The sequence below is a fragment of the Cherax quadricarinatus genome, chromosome 18 (genome assembly GCF_038502225.1).
Source record: "Cherax quadricarinatus isolate ZL_2023a chromosome 18, ASM3850222v1, whole genome shotgun sequence".
In the NCBI taxonomy this organism is placed as follows: domain Eukaryota; kingdom Metazoa; phylum Arthropoda; class Malacostraca; order Decapoda; family Parastacidae; genus Cherax; species Cherax quadricarinatus.
The window spans coordinates 33,550,971-33,574,288 of NC_091309.1; the positions used below are offsets into that span (position 1 = coordinate 33,550,971).

General features: G+C 43.3%; 1 protein-coding gene across 13 annotated transcripts in view; it reads right to left on the reverse strand.

Annotated features, from left to right (window-relative positions):
* Nucleotides 1-23,318, reverse strand: part of LOC128689486 (GAS2-like protein 3) — a 1,113,234-nt gene that overhangs the window by 392,641 nt on the left and 697,275 nt on the right. For all 13 annotated transcript variants that reach the window (XR_008407186.1, XR_008407185.1, XM_070086395.1 and 10 more), the window contains exon 4: nt 16,448-16,572. Coding sequence is in view for 11 of the 13 variants with exons in the window: in XM_070086395.1 (XP_069942496.1) it covers nt 16,448-16,572 (125 nt within the window). In the remaining 2 variants the exon portion in view is untranslated. The remainder of the gene's footprint in view (nt 1-16,447; nt 16,573-23,318) is intronic.

Genomic DNA, 23,318 nt, shown 5'->3' on the forward strand with positions numbered 1-23,318 from the left:
ATTGCATTGTCTTGCCTTAATGCTAATGAGTGGCTCTTAATCCAAGGAACTGGAGTTACATTAGATCCAAGGAAGGGAAGGATGTCTCTTATTCCACAGGTACTGTACGACCACGTTTATCCCTGATGACAGTAAATTGTTATTGTCTGATGCGTCGTTTAAAATGGATTGTTTCATGGATTCACGCTGTTTTGGTACAATTTTTTTGTGCAGCATATGGGAATCTTTATTCAGGAAACGTTTCGCCACACAGTGGCTTCACATTCTACAAGATTGATGGACTGAACACATCGACTCCAGGCTGAGGGACTGATTACCTCATACTCCTCCTCTCCTTACGCCTTCCTCTTTGTATTGGACTGATGAAGCCACTGTGTGGCGAAACGTTTCCTGAATAAAGACTCTCATATGCTGCATAAGTGTCTCAATCTTCAACTTGTCGGTTTTTCAAACCATTCATCACAATTTTTTTTCTCTGTGCAGTAACTGGAGAATGCATCTTCTGGTGAGCTTGAAACCTTATGCTGATGTGTTTTCCCCAGAGGAAGCTACTTCTTGGTTTTAGGTTGTGTAAAATGTGAAAATTTTATTAACCAAATTGGTTTCTGTGAAATTCCTGGAGAATTTCTCCTGATCAGAATTAAGTCAGTGTTTGACTTTATTGATTATCTTAGATTAAATCTACATAATGTAATTTTATATGAACATAACATGTTTCTCTTCTCAACACCATTGTAAAAACTTGCTATGTTAGGTACCCAAGGTTTAAATGGAGCTTTGTTACATTTAAACCTATACCCAAGGTTTAAATGGAGCTTTGTTACATTTAAACCTATACCCAAGGTTTAAATGGAGCTTTGTTACATTTAAACCTATACCCAAGGTTTAAATGGAGCTTTGTTACATTTAAACCTATACCCAAGGTTTAAATGGAGCTTTGTTACATTTAAACCTATACTCAAGGTTTAAATGGAGCTTTGTTACATTTAAACCTATTTAAATCTTAAATGCTGGTCAATCTTGGAGGAAAAAAATAGGGTTGATTTTGTCCTGCGTAGTTCCCAACTTCGCCTTTTTCACGAATAAACTGGTAATACTAACACTGCTTTGGTTTCCATTCGTTGATTTCCGAGTTTCTCATCCAGTTGATTCCTCTCTTCAACGTTCATAACCTGATAATGCAAATTCTGAGCGGATTCAAATTAATGTGCTGGTGTAATTTTTTTTATATTGTGCGAGAAAAAATGCGCCTCGTTAGGGTGTCTTGAAAGCTGGTGGTTCTCAGTGCAAGGTCTGCATCAGCTGCAGGCTGTGTACGTCCTAATTTGACATTTTTATTGCAGTGATTGGGATGGTACAGTCCATGTGATAACTTATCAGTGCCTCTTGATTCGCTTCAGATAGTCAAAGCAAATATTTACTTGCATTATCATCATACGCTCCACTCTGTACGATTTTTTTTCGCATGTATTATGGTATAGGAGGTTGGGGTTATTACAGGGAGAACTTTCTCGGATAACGCAACAACTGGTATCTAGTTGTTACACTGAGGTAATTATGTTTGTGTGTGTGTGTGTGTGTGTGTGTGTGTGTGTGTGTGTGTGTGTGTGTGTGTGTGTGTGCGTGCGTGCGTGCGTGCGTGCACGCGCTAGTTTTGGTTTGCAGCTTCTAAAATGAAGTGAAGCTCGACTCGCTTCGCTCCTGATTCTTCATCTTTCCATCGTTCTGTCCTCTGCTTGCCACGAGTTCTATTATCGTGTGACACTGTTGGTTGGCCTGAGTGCCGGGTCCTCCAGGATGGTGCTAACGTACGTAATATATCATGTCCTGAACGAGTCCTTTTTGTGAGTGGAGCTAGTGAGTTTTGCCACTGTTGAAATTGTCATTCAAAAGTACTTACAAAGAACAAAAAGGCACAATACCATGACAGGAACAGTGCACAAATAACCCGCACAGTTTGAGTGTCTGGAGGGGCAGAGTACACACCTGAGTGTCTGTGGAGCGGCAGAGTACACACCTGAGTGTCTGTGGAGCGGCAGAGTACACACACCTGAGTGTCAGTGGAGCGGCAGAGTACACACACCTGAGTGTCAGTGGAGCGGCAGAGTACACACACCTGAGTGTGGAGCAGCAGAGTACACACACCTGAGTGTCTGTGGAGCGGCAGAGTACACACACCTGAGTGTGGAGCGGCAGAGTACACACACCTGAGTGTGGAGCGGCAGAGTACACACACCTGAGTGTGGAGCGGCAGAGTACACACACCTGAGTGTCTGTGGAGCGGCAGAGTACACACACCTGAGTATCTGTGGAGCGGCAGAGTACACACACCTGAGTGTCTGTGGAGCGGCAGAGTACACACACCTGAGTGTCTGTGGAGCGGCAGAGTACACACACCTGAGTATCTGTGGAGCGGCAGAGTACACATACCTGAGTGTCTGTGGAGCGGCAGAGTACACACACCTGAGTGCAGGACATAGTGAAACCTGGCTACCGGTGTCCGCAGACTTCCACTGATTTCTGCAGGAAGTATAATTAACTTTGGTTCTCTCCAGTGTTGTACTCTGTACTCCCTTCGTTGTACTCTTCTGTCAGTTATACTTAGTATTCTGCCGTAGTCTCCTGGTTGTACTCCCCTAATTTCGCTCTCTTAATTGTGCTCTCTTAATTGTGCTCTTAATTGTGCTCTCCTAACTGTACTCTCCTAATTGTACTCTCTTAATTGTACTCTCTTAATTGTACTGACAAACTGACAAGTAAGACACATGTGCAACAGTTAGGTATCTTTATTCCGAAACGTTTCGCCTACACAGTAGGCTTCTTCAGTCGAGTACAGAGGCGGCAGCAGAAGCAGTAGTGATACTTCTGCCTACTGCGTAAGCGAAACGTTTCGGAATAAAGATACCTAACTTTTGCACAAGTGTCTTATCAACTTTCCGGTATTAAATAACATTATCACATTCGCAACATTTCTTTGAGTGGGGAAACACTGTTAATGTTGTGTGTGTGTGTGTGTGTGTGTGTGTGTGTGTGTGTGTGTGTGTGTGTGTGTGTGTGTGTGTGTGTGTGTGTGTGTGTGTCTATGTCTGTGTCTGTGTGCGTACGTGCGTGCGTGTGTGCGCGTGCGTCCTCATCTCGTATCCCAACTTTTCAATTTGTTTTAATTTGTGTATCATCCTGTGATATGCTCGGTGCAGTATTTACCCCCAGGCCCTTGTCATGCTGATAATTATAGCTTCTCTCTCTCTGCCCATATTGTATCATGTATTCTGACCGTCTTCCATTTCTCCTTGCATTTGTTCGGACTTAACTGACGAAGCCAATTATTTAACAATATTTGTAGCCTCTGGCGTCTTCCTAAAGTTTATCATTGTCCTCTTCTGTTCTTATTCCTTTCATCAATTTTACTTATTACTCAGACAGGATTCCGTTCCCTCTGAGAGGTCGTTCATATGTGTAAGAAAAGATTTCGATCCTAGTACTGATATTTGGGGAACCCCCCCACCTGGGGATTCCCAGCTTTTTTGTATCACCAGTTGTCGTCTTAATGGTTATAACTATGACCATAATTTTTAAAGGGGTGAGCCGGTAAGCCAGCGGAAGGCCTCAATCAGATGACCAAAAGCTCCAACGGCGGGTCATCATCTAATAAGACCCACTTCAAGAAACACTTGTCCGGTTTCCTTGACAAACTTTACCTAACCTAACCTATATATAATTGAAATTTGTTTTAATATTCGCTATAATTTCTAACAATTTTGTTTATATGATCTTCAAATAACATTTTTGTGTGTAAGTTGCTCCTGGGATCCTCTCACGAGCGCTTTCACGATTTTCTCAGTTTTTCAAGTCGCCTGATTTTCAATGTCTGCCATATTATTAAATTTACGTGAAATTCCGTCATCTATCAGTCACGTACTTAATTTATCCAAGTTATTTTGTAGTGATTTAGTTATTTTCTATATAAATAAAACTTGTTTTCGTCTTCCATAAACATATTCGTATAGGTTTTTCTTCTTTCCGGTACGTTATATAAAACAAAAATTGCGCAAGTACAGATTCTTGTGGCACCCCACTTGTGGCACCCCACTTGTGGCACCCCACTTGTGGCACCCCACCAGGACACGTTTCCTCCTATAACTTCCCGCGCTTTTCTCTTCAAGACTGTCATCCATTGTAATATATTTCCTTGCTGGTTTATTTACAGGTTAATCATAGACTGGAAGCTCTAACAGGAACTTGCTTCAAGTTGAGTCAGTTAAACAGACGTCATTTGTTTCTTCAAATATTTAGTTCTTTCCTGTGAATAGAATAAAGGGTGATGCTCCAGAAGGGAGCGTAATATTTAAATTTAATCTCCAGTTTGTGGGTTGTGAAGTGTTGTAACCACGGTGTTGTGAAGTGTTATCGGTTTTGAAGTGTTGTAACCACGGTGTTGTGGGTTTTGAAGTGTTGTAACCACGGTGTTGTGGGTTTTGAAGTGTTGTAACCACGGTGTTGTGGGTTTTGAAGTGTTGTAACCACGGTTTTGTGGGTTGTGAAGTGTTGTAACCATGGTGTTGAGGGTTGTGAAGTGTTGTAACCATGGTGTTGAGGGTTGTGAAGTGTTGTAACCACGGTGTTGTGAAGTGTTGTAACCACGGTGTTGTGGGTTGTGAAGTGTTGTAACCATGGTGTTGAGGGTTGTGAAGTGTTGTAACCACGGTGTTGTGAAGTGTTATGGGTTGTGACGTGTTGTAACCACGGTGTTGTGGGTTGTGAAGTGTTGTAACCACGGTGTTGTGGGTTGTGAAGTGTAACCACGGTGTTGTGGGTTGTGAAGTGTTGTAACCATGGTGTTGTGGGTTGTGAAGTGTTGTGACCACGGTGTTGTGGGTTATGAAGTGTTGCAACCATGGTGTTGTGAAGTGTTGTAACCACGGTGTTGTGGGTTGTGAAGATTTGTAAGCATGGTGTTGAGGGTTGTGAAATGTTGCAACCACGGTGTTGCGGGTTGTGAAGTGTTGTAACCATGGTGTTGAGGGTTGTGAAGTGTTGTGACCACGGTGTTGTGGGTTGTGAAGTGTTGTAACCGTGGTGTTAAGGGTTGTGAAGTGTTGTAACCACGGTGTTGTGGGTTGTGAAGGGTTGTAACCATGGTGTTGAGGGTTGTGAAATGTTGTAACCACGGTGTTGTGGGTTGTGAAGTGTTGTAACCATGGTGTTGAGGGTTGTGAAGTGTTGTAACCATGGTGTTGAGGGTTGTGAAGTGTTGTAACCACGGTGTTGTGAAGTGTTGTGACCACGGTGTTGTGGGTTGTGAAGTGTTGTAACCACGGTGTTGTGGGTTGTGAAGTGTTGTACCCACGGTGTTGTGAAGGGTTGTAGCCATGGTGTTGAGGGTTGTGAAATGTTGTAACCAGGGTGTTGTGAAGTTTTGTGACCACGGTGTTGTGAAGGGTTGTGACCACGATGTTGTGGGTTGTGAAGTGTTGTAACCACGGTGTTGTGAAGGGTTGTGACCACGATGTTGTGGGTTGTGAAGTGTTGTAACCACGGTGTTGTGGGTTGTGAAGTGTTGTAACCACGGTGTTGTGAAGTGTTGTGACCACGATGTTGTGAAGGGTTGTGACCACGATGCTATGGGTTGTGAAGTGTTGTAACCACTTTGTTGTGAAGTGTTGTAACCACGGTGTTGTGGGTTGTTAAGTGTTGTAACCACGGTGTTGTGGGTTAAGTGTTGTAACCATGGTGTTGTTGGTTGTGAAGTGTTGTAACCACGGTGTTGTTGGTTGTGAAGTGTTGTGACCACGATGTTGTGGGTTGTGAAGTGTTGTAACCACGGTGTTGTGAAGGGTTGTAACCATGGTGTTGTGGGTTGTGAAGTGTTGTAACCACGGTGTTGTGGGTTGTGAAGTGTTGTAACCACGGTGTTGAGGGTTGTGAAGTGTTGTAACCACGGTGTTGAGGGTTGTGAAGTGTTGTAACCACGGTGTTGTGGGTTGTGAAGTGTTGTAACCACGGTGTTGTGAAGTGCTGTAACCACGGTGTTGAGGGTTGTGAAGTGTTGTAACCACGGTGTTGTGAAGTGCTGTAACCACGGTGTTGTGGGTTGTGAAGTGTTGTAACCACGGTGTTGTGAAGTGTTGTAACCACGGTGTTGTGAAGTGCTGTAACCACGGTGTAGTGGGTTGTGAAGTGTTGTAACCACGGTGTTGTGGATTGTGAAGTGTTGTAACCACGGTGTTGTTGGTTGTGAAGTGTTGTAATCACGGTGTTGTGGGTTGTGAAGTGTTGTGACCACGGTGTTGTGGGTTGTGAAGTGTTGTAACCACGGTGTTGTGAAGTGTTGTAACCACGGTGTTGTGGGTTGTGAAGTGTTGTAACCACGGTGTTGTTGGTTGTGAAGCGTTGTAATCATGGTGTTGTGAAGGGTTGTAACCATGGTGTTGAGGGTTGTGAAATGTTGTAACCACGGTGTTGTGGTTTGTGAAGTGTTGTAACCACGGTGTTGTGAAGTGTTGTAACCATGGTGTTGAGGGTTGTTAAATGTAACCACGGTGTTGAGGGTTGTGAAGTATTGTAACCACGGTGTTGTGGGTTGTGAAGTGTTGTAACCACGGTGTTTGGGCTGTGAAGTGTTGTAACCACGGTGTTTGGGTTGTGAAGTGTTGCAACCACGTTGTTGTGGGTTGTGAAGTGTTGTAGACTCGATGTTACGGGTTATGAAGTGTTGTAAACACGGTGTTGAGGATTGTGAAGTGTTCTAACCACGGTTTTGTGGGTTGTGAAGTGTTGTACCCATGGTGTTGTGGGTTGTGAGGGATTGTACCCACTATGTTGTGGGTTGTAAAGTGTTGTAACCACGTAAAGTGTAACACACACACACACACACACACACACACACACACACACACACACACACACACACACACACACACACACACACACACACACAAAATCTGCCTAATAAAATCAGAATAGTAATAAAACAGTAGCATAAATGTGAAGTAATATGACCGCTGATGTTAATGTGGAATACTGAAGTAATTACCACTAGGAATACATGTGTATTGTACAGGTGTGGAGACTTCTCCTTATTGTACAGGTGTGGAGGCTTCTTATTGTACAGGTGTGGAGACTTCTTATTGTACAGGTGTGGAGACTTCTCCTTATTGTACAGGTGTGGAGACTTCTCCTTATTGTACAGGTGTGGAGGCTTCTTATTGTACAGGTGTGGAGACTTCTTATTGTACAGGTGTGGAGACTTCTCCTTATTGTACAGGTGTGGAGACTTCTCCTTATTGTACAGGTGTGGAGGCTTCTTATTGTACAGGTGTGGAGACTTCTTATTGTACAGGTGTGGAGACTTCTTATTGTACAGGTGTGGAGACTTCTCCTTATTGTACAGGTGTGGAGACTTCTCCTTATTGTACAGGTGTGGAGACTTCTTATTGTACAGGTGTGGAGACTTCTTATTGTACAGGTGTGGAGACTTCTCCTTTAACTGTGTAAGTCTCCCACTGACTCTCCGTCTCTTTCCCTCTTCCATGTGTGTGTGTGTGTGTGTGTGTGTGTGTATAAATTCTAAATGTACAAGGTATACAGTCGAGTTGACATCAGTGACTTACTATTATATAGAAAGCTCCTTGTTATGTAGAGAATTTTGGACATGCATGTCAGGAGAACTGATAGAGAACAGTGTAGTAAAACGAATGTCAGACTGAAGTTCCTGTGTGGACAAGCACAGAGTCTACCTACTGAGGCTCGCAGGACCCTATGTCTAGCCCTTATACACTGTCATATGGACTACGCTTGCTCTTCATGGTACTCTGCCTTGACAAAATAAAAAAACTGCAAGATAGACTGCAAATCACTCAGAACAAAATAGTAAGAGTCATCCTGGTCCTGGGACCAAGAGAACATGTAGGCCAGGATGAATTACAGCAGTTGGATATGCTGAATGTTGAAGACAGAGTAAAACAACTGAAGCTAAATCATGTTTATAAAATTGCTCACAAACAATGTCCAGAATATCTTGCTGTCAATTTTGTCAAGGTTGGGAACCAAAGCAATCTTAGTACTAGGGGGAGAGAGCACAACTTTGTAGTACCCACAGTCAGTGGCCAGGCTTCAAACACCTTTTATTGTACAGCAATAAAGGAATGGAACAGACTGCCTGCACATGTCAAAGCCAGTCATAGCATGAACCAGTTCAAGAAGACTGCCAAAAAGTGCCTAGTGAATGTAGCAACAGAAAGGGAGGAAAATGATTTTTTATTTTTTTTAGCTAACACACATGTAAATTTAAGAAACTATTTTTACGTTATTCCTGGTATATCTTCTTTATAGTATAATAATAAAATATTAAATGGACCCCAATGGAAATGTCACTCTGACTTTTTTGTGTTATCCCAGGTTCTCTACACATATGCTGCTATGTATGATAATCTATGTAACTGTATTTGTGTATACCTGAATAAACTTAAAATTTTGGCGCCAGGATGCGACCCACACCAGTCGGCTGACACCCAGGCGTCTTATTTTACTTCTAGGTGAACATGGACAGCAGGCATCTATATGTCTCCTCCCATACCGGGGCTCGAGCCACAAACCTCAGTGTGTGAACCGAGTACGCTACATAATGCATAATACACGATTAGATGGGCCAATTTAGTGGTTCCTTTGTTGATGGTGCATAAGTACATGTATCCTTAATGACCCTGTTGCTGGAGCTTAATGATTTTGAGCCAGTGGTAGGGGCACCGTGATTGAAGTCTAGTGGTTGGGATCTCATAGGTACCTCTTCGCAGGTGCTATTATTACTGTGTAGTTTGTGAGGTATAACACCCTCTGAGGATCATATTAGACATTTCTATCTTCGTCATGGCCTTGATAACCACTGAGGTGCCTGTAAGGACCTCGAAGAACTTTTAGGAGAGTTCTGACATAAATAATTTAACGGGAGGTTTCTAATTGATACTGGTTATTAGAACTTGGTAAGAGAGTATCGTGTTGGGTGTTTAAGTTCGTGGATTATATTGGTTGTTCATTATTTATTTTATTGTATTCTGTATATTTTATTATGGATGTGAGCACTGAGTTATCTGTGTTTTCAAGGTGTTTCTTGAATGTTACTACCACCACCATCACTACCACATCCACCATCACCACCACATCCACCATCACCACCACATCCACCATCACCACCACATCCACCATCACCACCACATCCACCATCACCACCACATCCACCATCACCACCACATCCACCATCACCACCACATCCACCATCACCACCACATCCACCATCACCACCACATCCACCATCACCACCACATCCACCATCACCACCACATCCACCATCACCACCACATCCACCATCACCACCACATCCACCATCACCACCACATCCACCATCACCACCACATCCACCACTACCATCACCACTACTACTACCACCACCACTACTACCGCCGCCGCCGCCACCACCACCACCACCACCTTAACCACTACTACCACCACCACTACCACTTAAACCACCACAACCACTACTACCACCTCAACCACCACCACCACCACCACTACTACTACTATTACTACTACCACTACCACCACCATCTGTAATTCCGGTTGTGTGTCCAATGATTCCGCTCCAGTGTCTTGGGGCCCCGTGATTTCGAGCCTATGGCTGGGTTGCTGCCTCCGTTCTATTGTACAACAGTGGTGAAGCAACACCTCATTGGTGAGTGTTCCAGTGTACAACAGTGGTGAAGCAACTCTTCATTGGAGAGTGTTCCAGTGTACAACAGTGGTGAAGCCACACTTTAATGGCGAGTGTTCCAGTGTACATCAGTGATGAAGGTGTTTGCGTGCTCCCTGCAAGAGTGTAGTGCTGTGTTGAATATAACAACGAAGGTGTAGCTCTCCTCAACACTGCAGCAAGTAACAACACTGTTCCAGTGAGCTCACTCGACCTTTGTCCTCGTTCTGAGTAACACGTCTGAGCAGCACCTCCGTCCTACACACGAAGGATCTCTCTCTCTCTCAGTGTGTGTGTGTGTCTCTCTCTGTGTGTGTGTGTGTGTCTCTCTGTGTGTGTGTGTGTCTCTCTCTCTCTCTCTCTCTCTCTCTCTCTCTCTCTCTCTCTCTCTCTCTCTCTCTCTCTCTCTCTCTGTTGCTCGCTCACTTGACAACACGGGGCCATAAGAAGGTTTCACGAGGCGCATAATCATCTATTGCAGGTGCGCCTCGTCTTCAGAAAACAACTTCTTACTTGGGACACAAGAAAATGCCAGTTGCACAGATGGTGCTGGTGTTGGTGCTGATCGTGGTGGCTGTCTTAACGGTGGTGGTGGTCGTGGTGGCTGTTAATGGTGGTGGTGATCGTGGTGGCTGTCTTAGTGATGGTAGCTGTGATGGTGGAGATCATGGTGGTTGTGTTAATGGTGGTGGTAGCTGTGGTGGTGGAGATCGTGGTGGTTGTTTTAGTGGTGCTGGTGGTGGTGATCGTTGTGGCTGTCTTAGTGGTGATGGTAATCGTGGAGGCTGTCATAATGGTAATGGTAGTATTGCTGGTGGTGGTGGCTGTGATAATGGTGTTAATGGTGATGGTATCTGATTCTCTAGAATGTTAGGTATGTCCTGATCTTGTCTTCCCTGGTCCTCCTCGCTTCTAGTGTTGCAAGTTACTTCCTTAAGTCCTTCATCCTGCACCATTTTCCTCAGTTCCAGCATTATGTCGCTGTAAAACCTTTAATTCTACTGTTTTTATATCCTTGTCCAGTGTCAGGTACCATGTTATTACCTCACCTACTTGTATATAATGTTCTATCAAAAAAAATCCGGCCAATGAAATTAGTTTTTAAGACATCTTCCCTTGTCTATACTGCTCAAGTTACACTTTCTATATGAACTTCTGATGATATTATGGTTGCAAATATTTATATACTGATTTTTTCTCCATGTTTGCAGTTTTCCTCGTCGGTTGTATTCTTTTTGATCTCACCTTCCATTCTATTTTCACTACTTAGTACTTTCTTAAAGAAAGTGTACACAGCCACCTTCTTGAGTATGTTTGAAGATTGTTCAAAATCTTCTTGACGTGTCCCGTCTTCGTTTGTGAAGGCCTTTCAAATTTCACGTAAACAAATGCTGATGTATAGTATTTTTTTCTGGCAGGTTATTTAGATATAGCATTAAGTAGGGGACCGAGCGAACCTTGGGAGAGGCTACTTGTAACCCATGCTCACGCCATCACTAAGTACTCTTGTACTCTCTTGAGTACCTTACCTGCTACCCCAGCCTCCTGCATAGCAGCCTCATGTATGGTACTGTTAACAACTTTCTTACAGTCTCCTCAAGTCTGTGTCCTGCTTTATTTTGGTCCCTTCATTGTTGTCCTTCCTAACACCTGGACTATTTGGAACACATTTGCAGTTCTTCAACTGTCTATTAGTTGCCCCGTTTAACTGGACTGGATATGTATCCTTAGTAAGGGAACAGAGTTCCTCTGATCCTAGTCTTAATACCCAAGGTGAGAGCCTCTGTGGTCAAATTGCTATGCCCATATGTATGTAATGCTAGAAGTGTGTGTGTGTGTGTGTGTGTGTGTGTGTGTGTGTGTATGTGTGTGTGTGTGTATGTGTGTGTGTGTGTATGTGTGTGGGTGTATGTGTGTGTGTGTGTAAAGCGTCCTCGTGAACCTGGAGAAATGCTTGAAACTGACTTAATGTTATCTCACCGGCAAATTACCCGACATTATCTGATTCCCATAAACCTAGATCTTGCTGTTGATTCTCCTTCCCACTCTTTCTGCCTCTTTTTCTCTCACCTTCTCTTCTCGCCGCTTATTTTAGTGTTTTCATAAGAATTGCTAAATATTTGAATCTACTAACACAACATATGCGACTGGAATTATACTGTGTGGTGTGGAATGCATTTAACAGCAAGTTTAAAATGCGCTTAGGTGGAGAATACATTTAGGTGTGGAATGTACTTAGCATCTGCTGGTGTAAGACCCACTAACTCCAGAATGTAAGTAGCGAGTTAGTCCTGAAATTAGCACACGGAGTATAGAGTACACGGGAGTACATGAGAGACATCAGAGGACTTGGAGATCCACACTGAGGTTATCTGCTGAGAATTATCTATATCAGTCTCGATCAATGACTATGATGTATTATCTTGGTGTACGAGTCGAGGAGAGAAAAGCAGAAGACACTTGCCCCCACCCACCACGCTGGTAGATAAGACACATAGGCAACATTTAGGCAACTTTATTCCGAAACGTTTCGCCTACACAGTAGGCTTCTTCAGTCGAGTACAGAAAGTAGGCAGGAGCAGTAGAGATGTGAAGACGATGTAATCAGTTTATTCCCAAGGGCAACAGAAACAATGGGAAGACCAGAACGAGCCCCTGGTTTACCCGACGGTGTAAGGAGGCAAAAGCAAAGTGCAGTAGAGAATGGAAAAATTACAGAGGACAGAGAACACGTGAAAATAGGGAGATTAGTCGCAGAGCCAGGAACGAGTATGCACAGGTAAGGAGGGAGGCCCAGCGACAGTATGAAAATAACATAGCATCGAAAATCAAGACTGATTCACAAATAACTCGCACATAAGAGAGAAGCTTACGACAACGTTTCGGTCCGACTTGGACCATTGACACCTTCGGTGTCGCTATGGGCTCTCCTCTCTCTCCTGTCCTTGCTAATCTTTACATGGAATACTTCGAGACTGTTCTTCTTCCTACCCTCGATGTGCAACCTTCACTCTGGCTCCGCTATGTGGATGACATCTTTGCTCTGTGGCCTCATGACTCCAGTCTCTTCCAACCTTTTCTTAAAGCTCTTAATAATCTTGCCCCTTCCATTAAGTTTGAAGCTGAATGGGAATCTAATTCCTTGCTTCCTTTCCTTGATGTCCATGTCCACCGCTCAGATACAGGTTTTTCCTTTTCCGTTTACCGAAAACCTATGCACAGTGGCATGTACATTCACTACTTTTCCTATCATGCTTCCCCTGTCAAGAAAAGTGTTATCTCCCTCTTTCTCCGTGCCCTCCGCATCTGTGATCCTCAGTTCCTTCCAGCAGAAATTTCCACTCTTCATAATTCGTTTTCCCGTCTTGGCTACCCTTCCCATTTCATAGGCTCTGCCCTCTCACGTGCCAAACGCAATTTCTTCTCTCCCAAACTCTCTACTCCTGGGAACTCTTCTATCCTCTGCCTTCCCTACATTTCCGGTCTTTCTAATCTCAACAATTCTCTCCGTCCCTTAGACATCAAGCTTACCTTCCGCCAGACTAACACTCTTCGCACTAATCTCGTTCATACCTCTCCTCCCTCTACAGATGTTCCTGGTGTCTACTCTATTTCTTGCTCCTCCTGTCCTCTTCAATACTTCGGAGAAACTGGTCGATCTCTTTCTGACAGACTTAGGGAGCACAAAAATAGTGTTAGGCTTGCCGACACTAACAATGCTCTTTTCTGTCACGTCAGAGATCATAGCCATCCTATTGACTGGTCTTCTGCTAAAACTGTCTTCCCTACTTCCAACTCGAACAGTCGCCGTCTAGTTGAATCCTCTCTAATACACAACTTTCCTTGTATGAATCTTAGCCCTGGCTTCGTCTCTGTAGATGCCTTCCTCTCCCACTACACTGTAAAATGCTCCAAACTTCAGAACACCCGTGACTTAACCTGACTCCTCATTTTTTTCTTTTTCTTTTTCTTCTCCCTCTTCCCCTTTCCTCTTTCCTTTTCCCCTCTGGGTTGTCTTTCTCTCTTCTGTCTCGTGTTTCTGTCTCTTCTTCATTTATTTCACCACTTCCCCTTTCACGCACCTCTGTGCGCTTGCTCTCCCTCAGTGGGCACCTAACTCTCTTGCAGTGCTCCCCTTCCTTTGTATTTGACTGGCTCGTCCTCCTTATTTCCCACTTCTACCACTACCACTACCTCTTCTACTACTAGTACTACAACTACTGATGAAATTAAGACACATGTGCGGCGTCTGGTTGTCTTTGTTGTGGACGTTTCGCCATCCAGTGGCTGGCTGGATGGCGAAACGTCTACGATAGGGATGCCCGGGTGTTGCGCGTGTGTCTTAATTTCGTCTTGTCGGTATTATATACCATTCTTGTACTACTACTACTACTACCACCACCTCTTCCTGCCTATATATAGCCGTCCTGCTCCACTTCTGGTTAGTGTGACTTTGTCAATGGTCCAAGTCGGACCGAAACGTCGTCGTAAGCTTCTCTCTTTTATGTGCGAGTTATTTGTGTATCGTTCCAGTCAGGGTATTGTGCCTTTTTTGTTATTTCAAGACTGATCCGAAACTGTTGTATAGCTACATCAGGAAGAAAACAACAGTCAAAGACCAGGTGATCAGACTGTGGACAGAAGGTGGAGAACTCACAAGAAATGATCAGGAGGTATGTGAGGAGCTAAACAGGAGATTTAAGGAAGTTTTTACAGTAGAGACAAGAAAGGCTCTGGGAAGACAGCACAGAAGGGAACATCAAGAGAGAATATACCAACAAGTGTTGGATGACATACGAACAACCGAGGAGGAGGTGCAGAAGCTGCTAAGTGACCTTGATACCTCAAAGGCGATGGGACCGGACATCTCCCCGTGGGTTCTTAGAGAAGGAGCAGAGATGCTGTGCGTGCCCCTAACCACAAACTTCAACACATCCCTTGAAACTGGGCAACTACCTGAGAAATGGAAGACAGCAAATGTAGTCCCCATATTTAAGAAAGGAAACAGAAATGAGGCACTAAACTACAGACCTGTGTCTCTGACGTGTATTGTGTTCAAAGTCATGGAGGAGATTATCAGGAGGAGAGCGGTGGAACACCTGGAACGGAACAAGATTATAAATGAAAACCAGCATGGGTTCATGGAAGGCAAATCCTGTGTCACAAACCTTCTGGAGTTTTATGACAAGGTAACAGAAGTAAGACACGAGAGAGAGGGGTGGGTTGATTGCATTTTCCTGGACTGCAGGAAGGCCTTTGACACAGTTCCCCACAAGAGATTAGTGCAGAAGCTGGAGGATCAGGCGCATATAACAGGGAGGGCACTGCAATGGATCAGGGAATACCTAACAGGGAGGCAACAACGAGTCATGGTACGTGAAGAGGTATCACAGTGGGCGCCTGTGACGAGCGGGGTCGCACAGGGGTCATTTCTAGGACCAGTGCTATTTTTGATATATGCGAACGACATGATGGAAGGAATAGACTCTGAAGTGTCCCTATTCGCAGATGATGTGAAGCTGATGAGAAGAATTAAATCGGATGAGGATGAGGCAGGACTGCAGAGAGACCTGGACAGGCTGGACATCTGGTCCAGAAACTGGCTTCTCGAATTCAACCCTGCCAAATGCAAAGTCATGAAGATTGGGGAGGGGCAAAGAAGACCGCAGACAGAGTATAGGCTAGGTGGACAAAGACTACAGACCTCACTCAGGGAGAAAGACCTTGGGGTGATCATAACACTGAGCACGTCACCGGAGGCACACATCAACCAAATAACTGCTGCAGCATACGGGCGCCGGCAAACCTGAGAATAGCGTTCCGATACCTTAATAAGGAATCGTTCAAGACACTGTACACTGTGTATGTTAAGCCCATACTGGAGTATGCAGCACCAGTCTGGAACCCACACCTGGTCAAGCACGTCAAGAAGTTAGAGAAAGTACAAAGGTTTGCAACAAGGCTAGTCCCAGAGCTCAGGGGAAAGTCGTACGAGGAAAGGTTGAGGGAAATCTGATTGACGACACTGGAGGACAGAAGGGTCAGGGGAGACATGACAACGACATACAAGATACTGCGGGGAATAGACAAGGTGGACAGAGATAGGATGTTCCAGAGAGAGGACACAGGAACAAGGGGTCACAACTGGAAGCTGAAGACTCAGACGGGTCACAGGGACGTTAGGAAGTATTTCTTCAGTCATAGAGTCGTCAGGAAGTGGAATAGCCTAGCAAGTGAAGTAGTGGAGGCAGGAACCATACATAGTTTTAAGAAGAGGTATGACAAAGCTCAGGAAGCAGAGAGAGGGAGAGGACCTAGTAGCGATCAGTGAAGAGGCGGGGTCAGGAGCTGAATCTCGACCCCTGCAACCACAATTAGGTGAGTACAATTAGGGGATTACACAGACACACACAGACACACACACACAGACACACACACACAGACACACACACACACACAGATACACACACACACACACACACACACACACACACACACACACACACACACACACACACACACACACACACACACACACACACACACACACACACGTACGTACGTTATAAAATAAGACATCAGAGCTGTCAGAAATGATTGTTGCGTCAAGTTTATAAAAGGTGAGGTGTGTGGAGGGCCATCGTGGGTGACGGAAGAGACGATAATAATACAACCATTAAAGCTGATGACTTTGTGGAGACTTACCAGAGAGGAGATGCCCTTATCCCTGGCCTCCTGGGCCCGCCTGGAGATCACCTCAGCCAGGTGACACACGTGGACGCCGTTGTCCAGCTGAGCTATCAACGTCTCAGCACTCAGCTCCTCCACACCTGTGGGAAGGTACACTTAGTGAGGGCGTCACAACACTTAGTTGTCAAGGTCACTTTGCTCCTCCACACCTGTGGATAAGTACACTGACCTTGACAACTCAGTGTGACAACACTGAGCTGTCAAGGTCACTCTGCTCCTCCACACCTGTGGATAAGTACACTGACCTTGACAACTCAGTGTGACAACACTGAGCTGTCAAGGTCACTCTGCTCCTCCACACCTGTGGATAAGTACACTGACCTTGACAACTCAGTGTGACAACACTGAGCTGTCAAGGTCACTCTGCTCCTCCACACCTGTGGATAAGTACACTGACCTTGACAACTCAGTGTGACAACACTGAGCTGTCAAGGTCACTCTGCTCCTCCACACCTGTGGATAAGTACACTGACCTTGACAACTCAGTGTGACAACACTGAGCTGTCAAGGTCACTCTGCTCCTCCACACCTGTGGGAAGGTACATTTACGATGTCTGAACACTGAGGTGTCGACGTCACTCAGCTGTGTACACTTGTAATGAAATAAATGTCGCAACATAACAGTGGTGTTGTCATACTATACACAACAATAATCTGGCCTCGGGAGACACTTCGAGGATAGAACGCTTGAGAATCGTTCACCCCTCAAGGAAGGTTCCTTGACGCTGGTGAGGGGTTTCTAGATCTAGGGAATTGAATCTGTGCTCCAGTTCCCTGAATTAAGCCTGAATACCTTCCACATCCCCCCCCCACCAAATGCATAGACAGGGCGTATAGAAAATTATTAGAATTTATATCATTACCGCAGTTAGGTTTTAGTGTGGTGTTCTACCATCATTTGTTACACAGACACTGATCTTTGGAGTCCAGTGGTTCTACACTGCCTGTTGATGTTTGATCAGGTATCTTGTATAGAGTAAGTAGCTTTCACTTGTACTCTAAGAGTCTGAAATGTGCCTTTTATCCAGGGGGTGCTGTATACAAGTAGAATGAGCTGTGTGTGAGTGATTCACACACTCACAACTGTGTGTGAGTGATTCACACACTCACAACTGTGTGTGAGTGATTCACACACTCACAACTGTGTGTGAGTGATTCACACTCACAACTGTGTGTGAGTGATTCACACACTCACAACTGTGTGTGAGTGATTCACACACTCACAACTGTGTGTGAGTGATTCACACTCTCACAACTGTGTGTGAGTGATTCACACTCTCACAACTGTGTTTGAGTGATTCACACTCACAACTGTGTGTGAGTGATTCACACTCACAACTGTGTGTGAGTAATTCACACTCTCACAACTGTGTGTGAGTGATTCACACTCTCACAACTGTGTGTGAGTGATTCACACTCTCACAACTGTGTGAGTGATTCACACTCTCACAACTGTGTGTGAGTGATTCACACTCTCACAACTGTGTGTGAGTGATTCACACTCTCACAACTGTGTGTGAGTGATTCACACTCTCATAACTCAGGTTAACCAAGGATGTTGATAATCTTCCTTACCTTAAAAGATGACAATAGTGATCCTTGAAGGTAAGGGTCACAATAGTGATCCTTGAAGATAAGGATCACAGTAGTGATCCTTGAAGGATCACAGTAGTGATCCTTGAAGATAAGGATCACAGTATTGATCCTTGAAGATAAGGATCACAGTATTGATCCTTGAAGGTAAGGATCACAGTAGTGATCCTTGAAGGTAAGGATCACAACAGTGATCATTGAAGGTAAGGATCACAATAGTGACCTTTGAAGGTAAGGATCACAACAGTGAAGGATCACAACAATGATCCTTGAAGGTAAGAATCACAACAATGATCCTTGAAGGTAAGAATCACAATAGTGATCCTTGAAGGTAAGAATCACAATAGTGATCCTTGAAGGTAAGGATCACAATAGTGATCCTTGAAGGTAAGGATCACAATAGTGATCCTTGAAGGTAAGGATCACAATAGTGATCCTTGAAGGTAAGGATCACAATAGTGACCCTTTGAAGGTAAGGATCACAATAGTGACCCTTGAAGGGAAGGATCACAACAGTGATCCTTGAAGGGAAGGATCACAACAGTGATCCTTGAAGGTAAGGATCACAACAGTGATCCTTGAAGGTAAGGATCACAACAGTGATCCTTGAAGGTAAGGATCACAATAGTGATCCTTGAAGGTAAGGATCACAATAGTGATCCTTGAAGGGAAGGATCACAACAGTGATCCTCGAAGGTAAGGATCACAACAGTGATCCTTGAAGGTAAGGATCACAATAGTGATCCTTGAAGGTAAGGATAGATAATAATCTTCATAGAGCTACCAAGCCTACAAGGATTCACATAATCGTAATAACACGATTACAAACGAATAACAGAACGGTCTCTTGACTTGTGAGTTTTATAACTCGTCTGCCAGGAGTTCATATCCCACCCGTTCCCTGATTTACCGACGAGGATGCTCTTCAACAGTTATTTAACCCTTGTGGGTTTAGAGCTTAGTTTCGATTGTAATAATTTTCAGTACTAATACTTCTGTACATGAACAACCCTACTTAAGGCAAGTGAGATTTTAAAAATTTAGTATTGAAAAAATTCACTGGCCGCATTAATACATATATATATGCCTATAATCCCTGAAATTGTACTCTCAGCCGCGCAGGAGAGTGAGGCATCATAACTCACCTGGAAAATACTGAAAGGACCCGTTACAGATGTAAACACTGGAACTCTGCCACACAAGAGCTGGAGGCTCGCAGACACTGCCAGTTACCCGAACGTTAAGAAATAACACACGTAGCGACACAGTTTTCTTCAGCCGAATATAGAAGGATATAAACTGAAGACAATAGAATTAGCTTGTATCCGAGTGAAGAATATGGTGCAAGCGAAACAATTCAGCAGTAAAAATACCCAAGTGTTTCACTTGTGTCTTGTTGATCAACTTGTTGGTATTGAATACCCTCAATAAAGCATATAGAAAATGGTCCAATAGTTCTTAGCGTCTTCCTTCACAAACAAGGTGACTGTAAACACAACTCTTAACAGATGCTGATCATTTTGATCTCAGCAGTTTCTGCCAAAGAAACTTCTCAAGTGAGATGGTCACTCATCTAGATACCCATCAGTTGCACAACCCAGGGCAGCATGGGTTTAGAGCAGGTCGCTCCTGCTTATCCCAACTACTGGATCACTGTGACATGGTCTTGGGCACTCTAGAGGACAAACAAAATGCAGATATAGTATACAAAAAACTTTGTGAAAGCCTTCGACAAGTGCGATCATGACGTAATAGCACAAAATGCGTGCTGAAGGAATAATAACAGGAAAAGTTGTTAGATGGATCTGAAAATAGAACGCAAAGAGTGATAGTAAACAGAGTCAAGTTAGAGGCGGCTACGTTGGAATGCTCTGTTCCACAAGGTACAGTACTCGCTGCCATCCTGTTTCTCATCCTCATATCTGACATAGAGATGTAAGCCACAACCTCGTGTCTTCCTTTGCGAATGACACCCGAATTTGCAGGGCAGTGTCATCCATCGAAGACACTTCAAATCTCCAAGCGGATATCAATATAATCTTTAACTGGGCCTCGGAAAGCAGTATGAAGTTCAGTGATGACAAATTTAAATTACTCCGCTATGGAAAACTCAAGGAAATTAAAACTGTATCGGTGTATAAAATAAATTCCAACCACACAATAGAGCGAAAAACTAATGTGAAGGACCTGGGAGTGATAATGTCAGAGGATCTCACTTGAAAAGATCACAACAACGTATCTACAATTATCTGCTAAGAAAATGATAGGATGGATAATGAGAACCTTCAAAACAGGGAATGCCAAACCAATGATGATTCTCTTCAAATCGCTTATTCTCTCCAGGCTGGAATATTGCTGAATACTAACGGCCCCTTTCAAGGCAGGCGAAATTGCAGACCTGGAGAATATAAAGAGAACTTTCACGGCACATATAAGCACGATAAAGTATCTAAATTCCTGGGAACGGTTGAAGTTCCTTGATTTCCACTCCCTTGAGCAGAGACGAGAAAGATGCATGATAACATACACTTGGAAAATCCTAGAGGAAGTAGTCCCAAATCTGCATACCAGAATCACTCCCTACGAAAGCAAAAGACTTGGCAAGAGATGGAACATCCCCCCAATGAAAAGCAGGCGCACCACAAGTACACTAAGAGACAACACAGTAAGTGTCAGGGGCCGAAGGCTGTTCAGTTGCCTCCCAGCATACACAAGGGGGATTACTAATAGACTCCTAACTGTCAAGAAGGCACTGGACAGGCACCTAAAGTCAGTACCTGACCAGCAGGGCTGTGGCTCGTATGTCGGTTTGCCTGCGGCCAGAAGTAACAGTATGGTTGATCACGCCCTGGTCCACCATGAGGCCTAGTCACAGACCGGGACGAGAGGGCGTTGAACCCCGAAACCCCTTCCAGGTATTCAGTATGAGTGGTCACAGACCGGGCCGCAGGAATGGTCCCAGACCACCAGAGCAGAAATACTTGGGTTTCTAATGCCTTGGTTTCGTGTACATTCACGTGTCATATTATCAAGACTCTCAAGGCTCTCGCCCATTGCGATTACGGTATAATAATTGTCAAATAAAGTTGAAGATTAGCGCTGGGAGTTGAGTATTACCAGTGAGCTTACGATCAGCGGCTAGCAACACTTGTAAGCTGAGAGCTCACACCAGCTCTAAAGCTTTTCCAGAATACTTGTTACTTTATACATGGCAGCAGCACACGCAGTAGTGTTTTTAATATATATATATATATATATATATATATATATATATATATATATATATATATATATATATATATATATATATATGTATATATGCAATAAGATCACAGTAAACAGGTGATTTCAGAATATGCAAAACAACCACTCTGAAAGAATAGAGAAATTCCAAGCGCTTTCGTGATTACTCACATTATCAAGGAACTATGAAAGTAAAGCATCCAAGGAAGCTATATAAGGGGTCTGGCCAGCACCTCACTATCAGATCCCACAACGGTTAAACACGGGACGCGCGCCGACCCAACTTATCTGGAGTTTATCTGGAGAGAGTTCCGGGGGTCAACGCCCCCGCGGCCCGGTCTGTGACCAGGCCTCCTTAGGTCAGTGTCCCAGGATGCGACCCACACCAGTCGACTAACACCCAGGTACCCATTTTACTGATGGGGAACATAGACAACAGGTGGAAAGAAACACGTCCAATGTTTCTACTCTGGCTGGGAATCGAACACAGGCCCTCACCGTGTGAAGCGAGAGCGTTAACCACCAGGCCACCAGAGCCTTGGACAGGTCCTTTGCACAACTCACCCACAAACTATTCTACCCAAGAAAATTTAAAAATTATTATTTGTCCAGTGTATTATTAAATTCTTCCCAAATTCTATTAATTATAAATGGATATAATTTATATAAACCAAAGGAAATATTCATATTATTGTCAAAACTGCTTTTTATGAAACAAGATTCAATTATATTCCTGTCGACCATGGACTTGCTTGATACTACTTTCTCAACTTTTTGAAAATCAATTGGATGGTTAAAATCTCTTACATGAATAAATAGAGCATTGGAATCTTGTCCAGTTCTAATGCTATATTTATGTTGTTTTAATCTTAGTTCGAGATTTTTACCAGTTTGACCGTAATAAACTTTATCGCAAATTTTACAAGGAATCTTATAGACACATCCATCAGCATTTTGGGGGGAATTCTTTATCAAAAGTTTTTTTTACTGTATCAAGATTTTTGAATATAACTTTAATATTAAAAGTCTTAAGAAGAGAAGGCATATCAACCAAGTTTTCATGGTAAGGGATAACCAACATATTTTTAGTCGAATAAGGCTGGTTGTCCCTTTTTGGATTGTAAAAAGTATTTCTAGCAACTTTAAAAGATTTATCAATTACATTTCTTGGGTATTTTAAATCATTACCTATTTCATAAATTTTGGATATTTCCTCATCTATGAACTCAGGACTACAAATTCGTAAAGCTCTCAAAAACATTGATGAGAAAACAGACAGTTTGACTGTATCTTGATGCGAGGAATAATAGTGGACATAGGAACAGTTATTTGTAGGTTTTCTGTAAATTTTAAATTTGAATTCATTATTACCCTTAATAATTAAAACATCTAGAAAAGGCAATGAGTTATTTTCTTCAAACTCAAAGGTAAAGTTTATAGAATGGGCTAAGCTATTTAATTTTCCAAGGAAATGGTGTATATCTACATTTTTGGGCATAAGACACAAAATATTATCAACATATCTGAACCATTTAGCTCTATTAGGGAGGATTGTGTTAAGCAGCCTTGTTTCAAAAAATTCCATGTATAGGTTACTAAGAACAGGTGAAAGAGGATTTCCCATTGCCATACCAAACTTCTGAGTGTAAAACTTATCATTAAATACAAATTTTGCATCAACAATGCAAAGTTTAATAAGTTTAATGATAGGAACTGGCAATGGTAAATCATAGTTAACGAGTTCTTCAGATAAGAAACTTAATAAATCATCAACAGGAACTTTCGTAAACAAGGAAGTAACATCAAAACTAACCACGTTAAAATCATTTAAGTCAGTCAAGGAGCTTAATTTATCAACCAAGTCTATGTTGTTTTTAACATTAAAGTTAGAAATTTTGCCAACAATAGGGCTCAAAATATCAACAAGCCATTTGGATAATTTATATGAAACTGACCCTATGGAGCTAATAATTGGTCTGACTGGATTCCC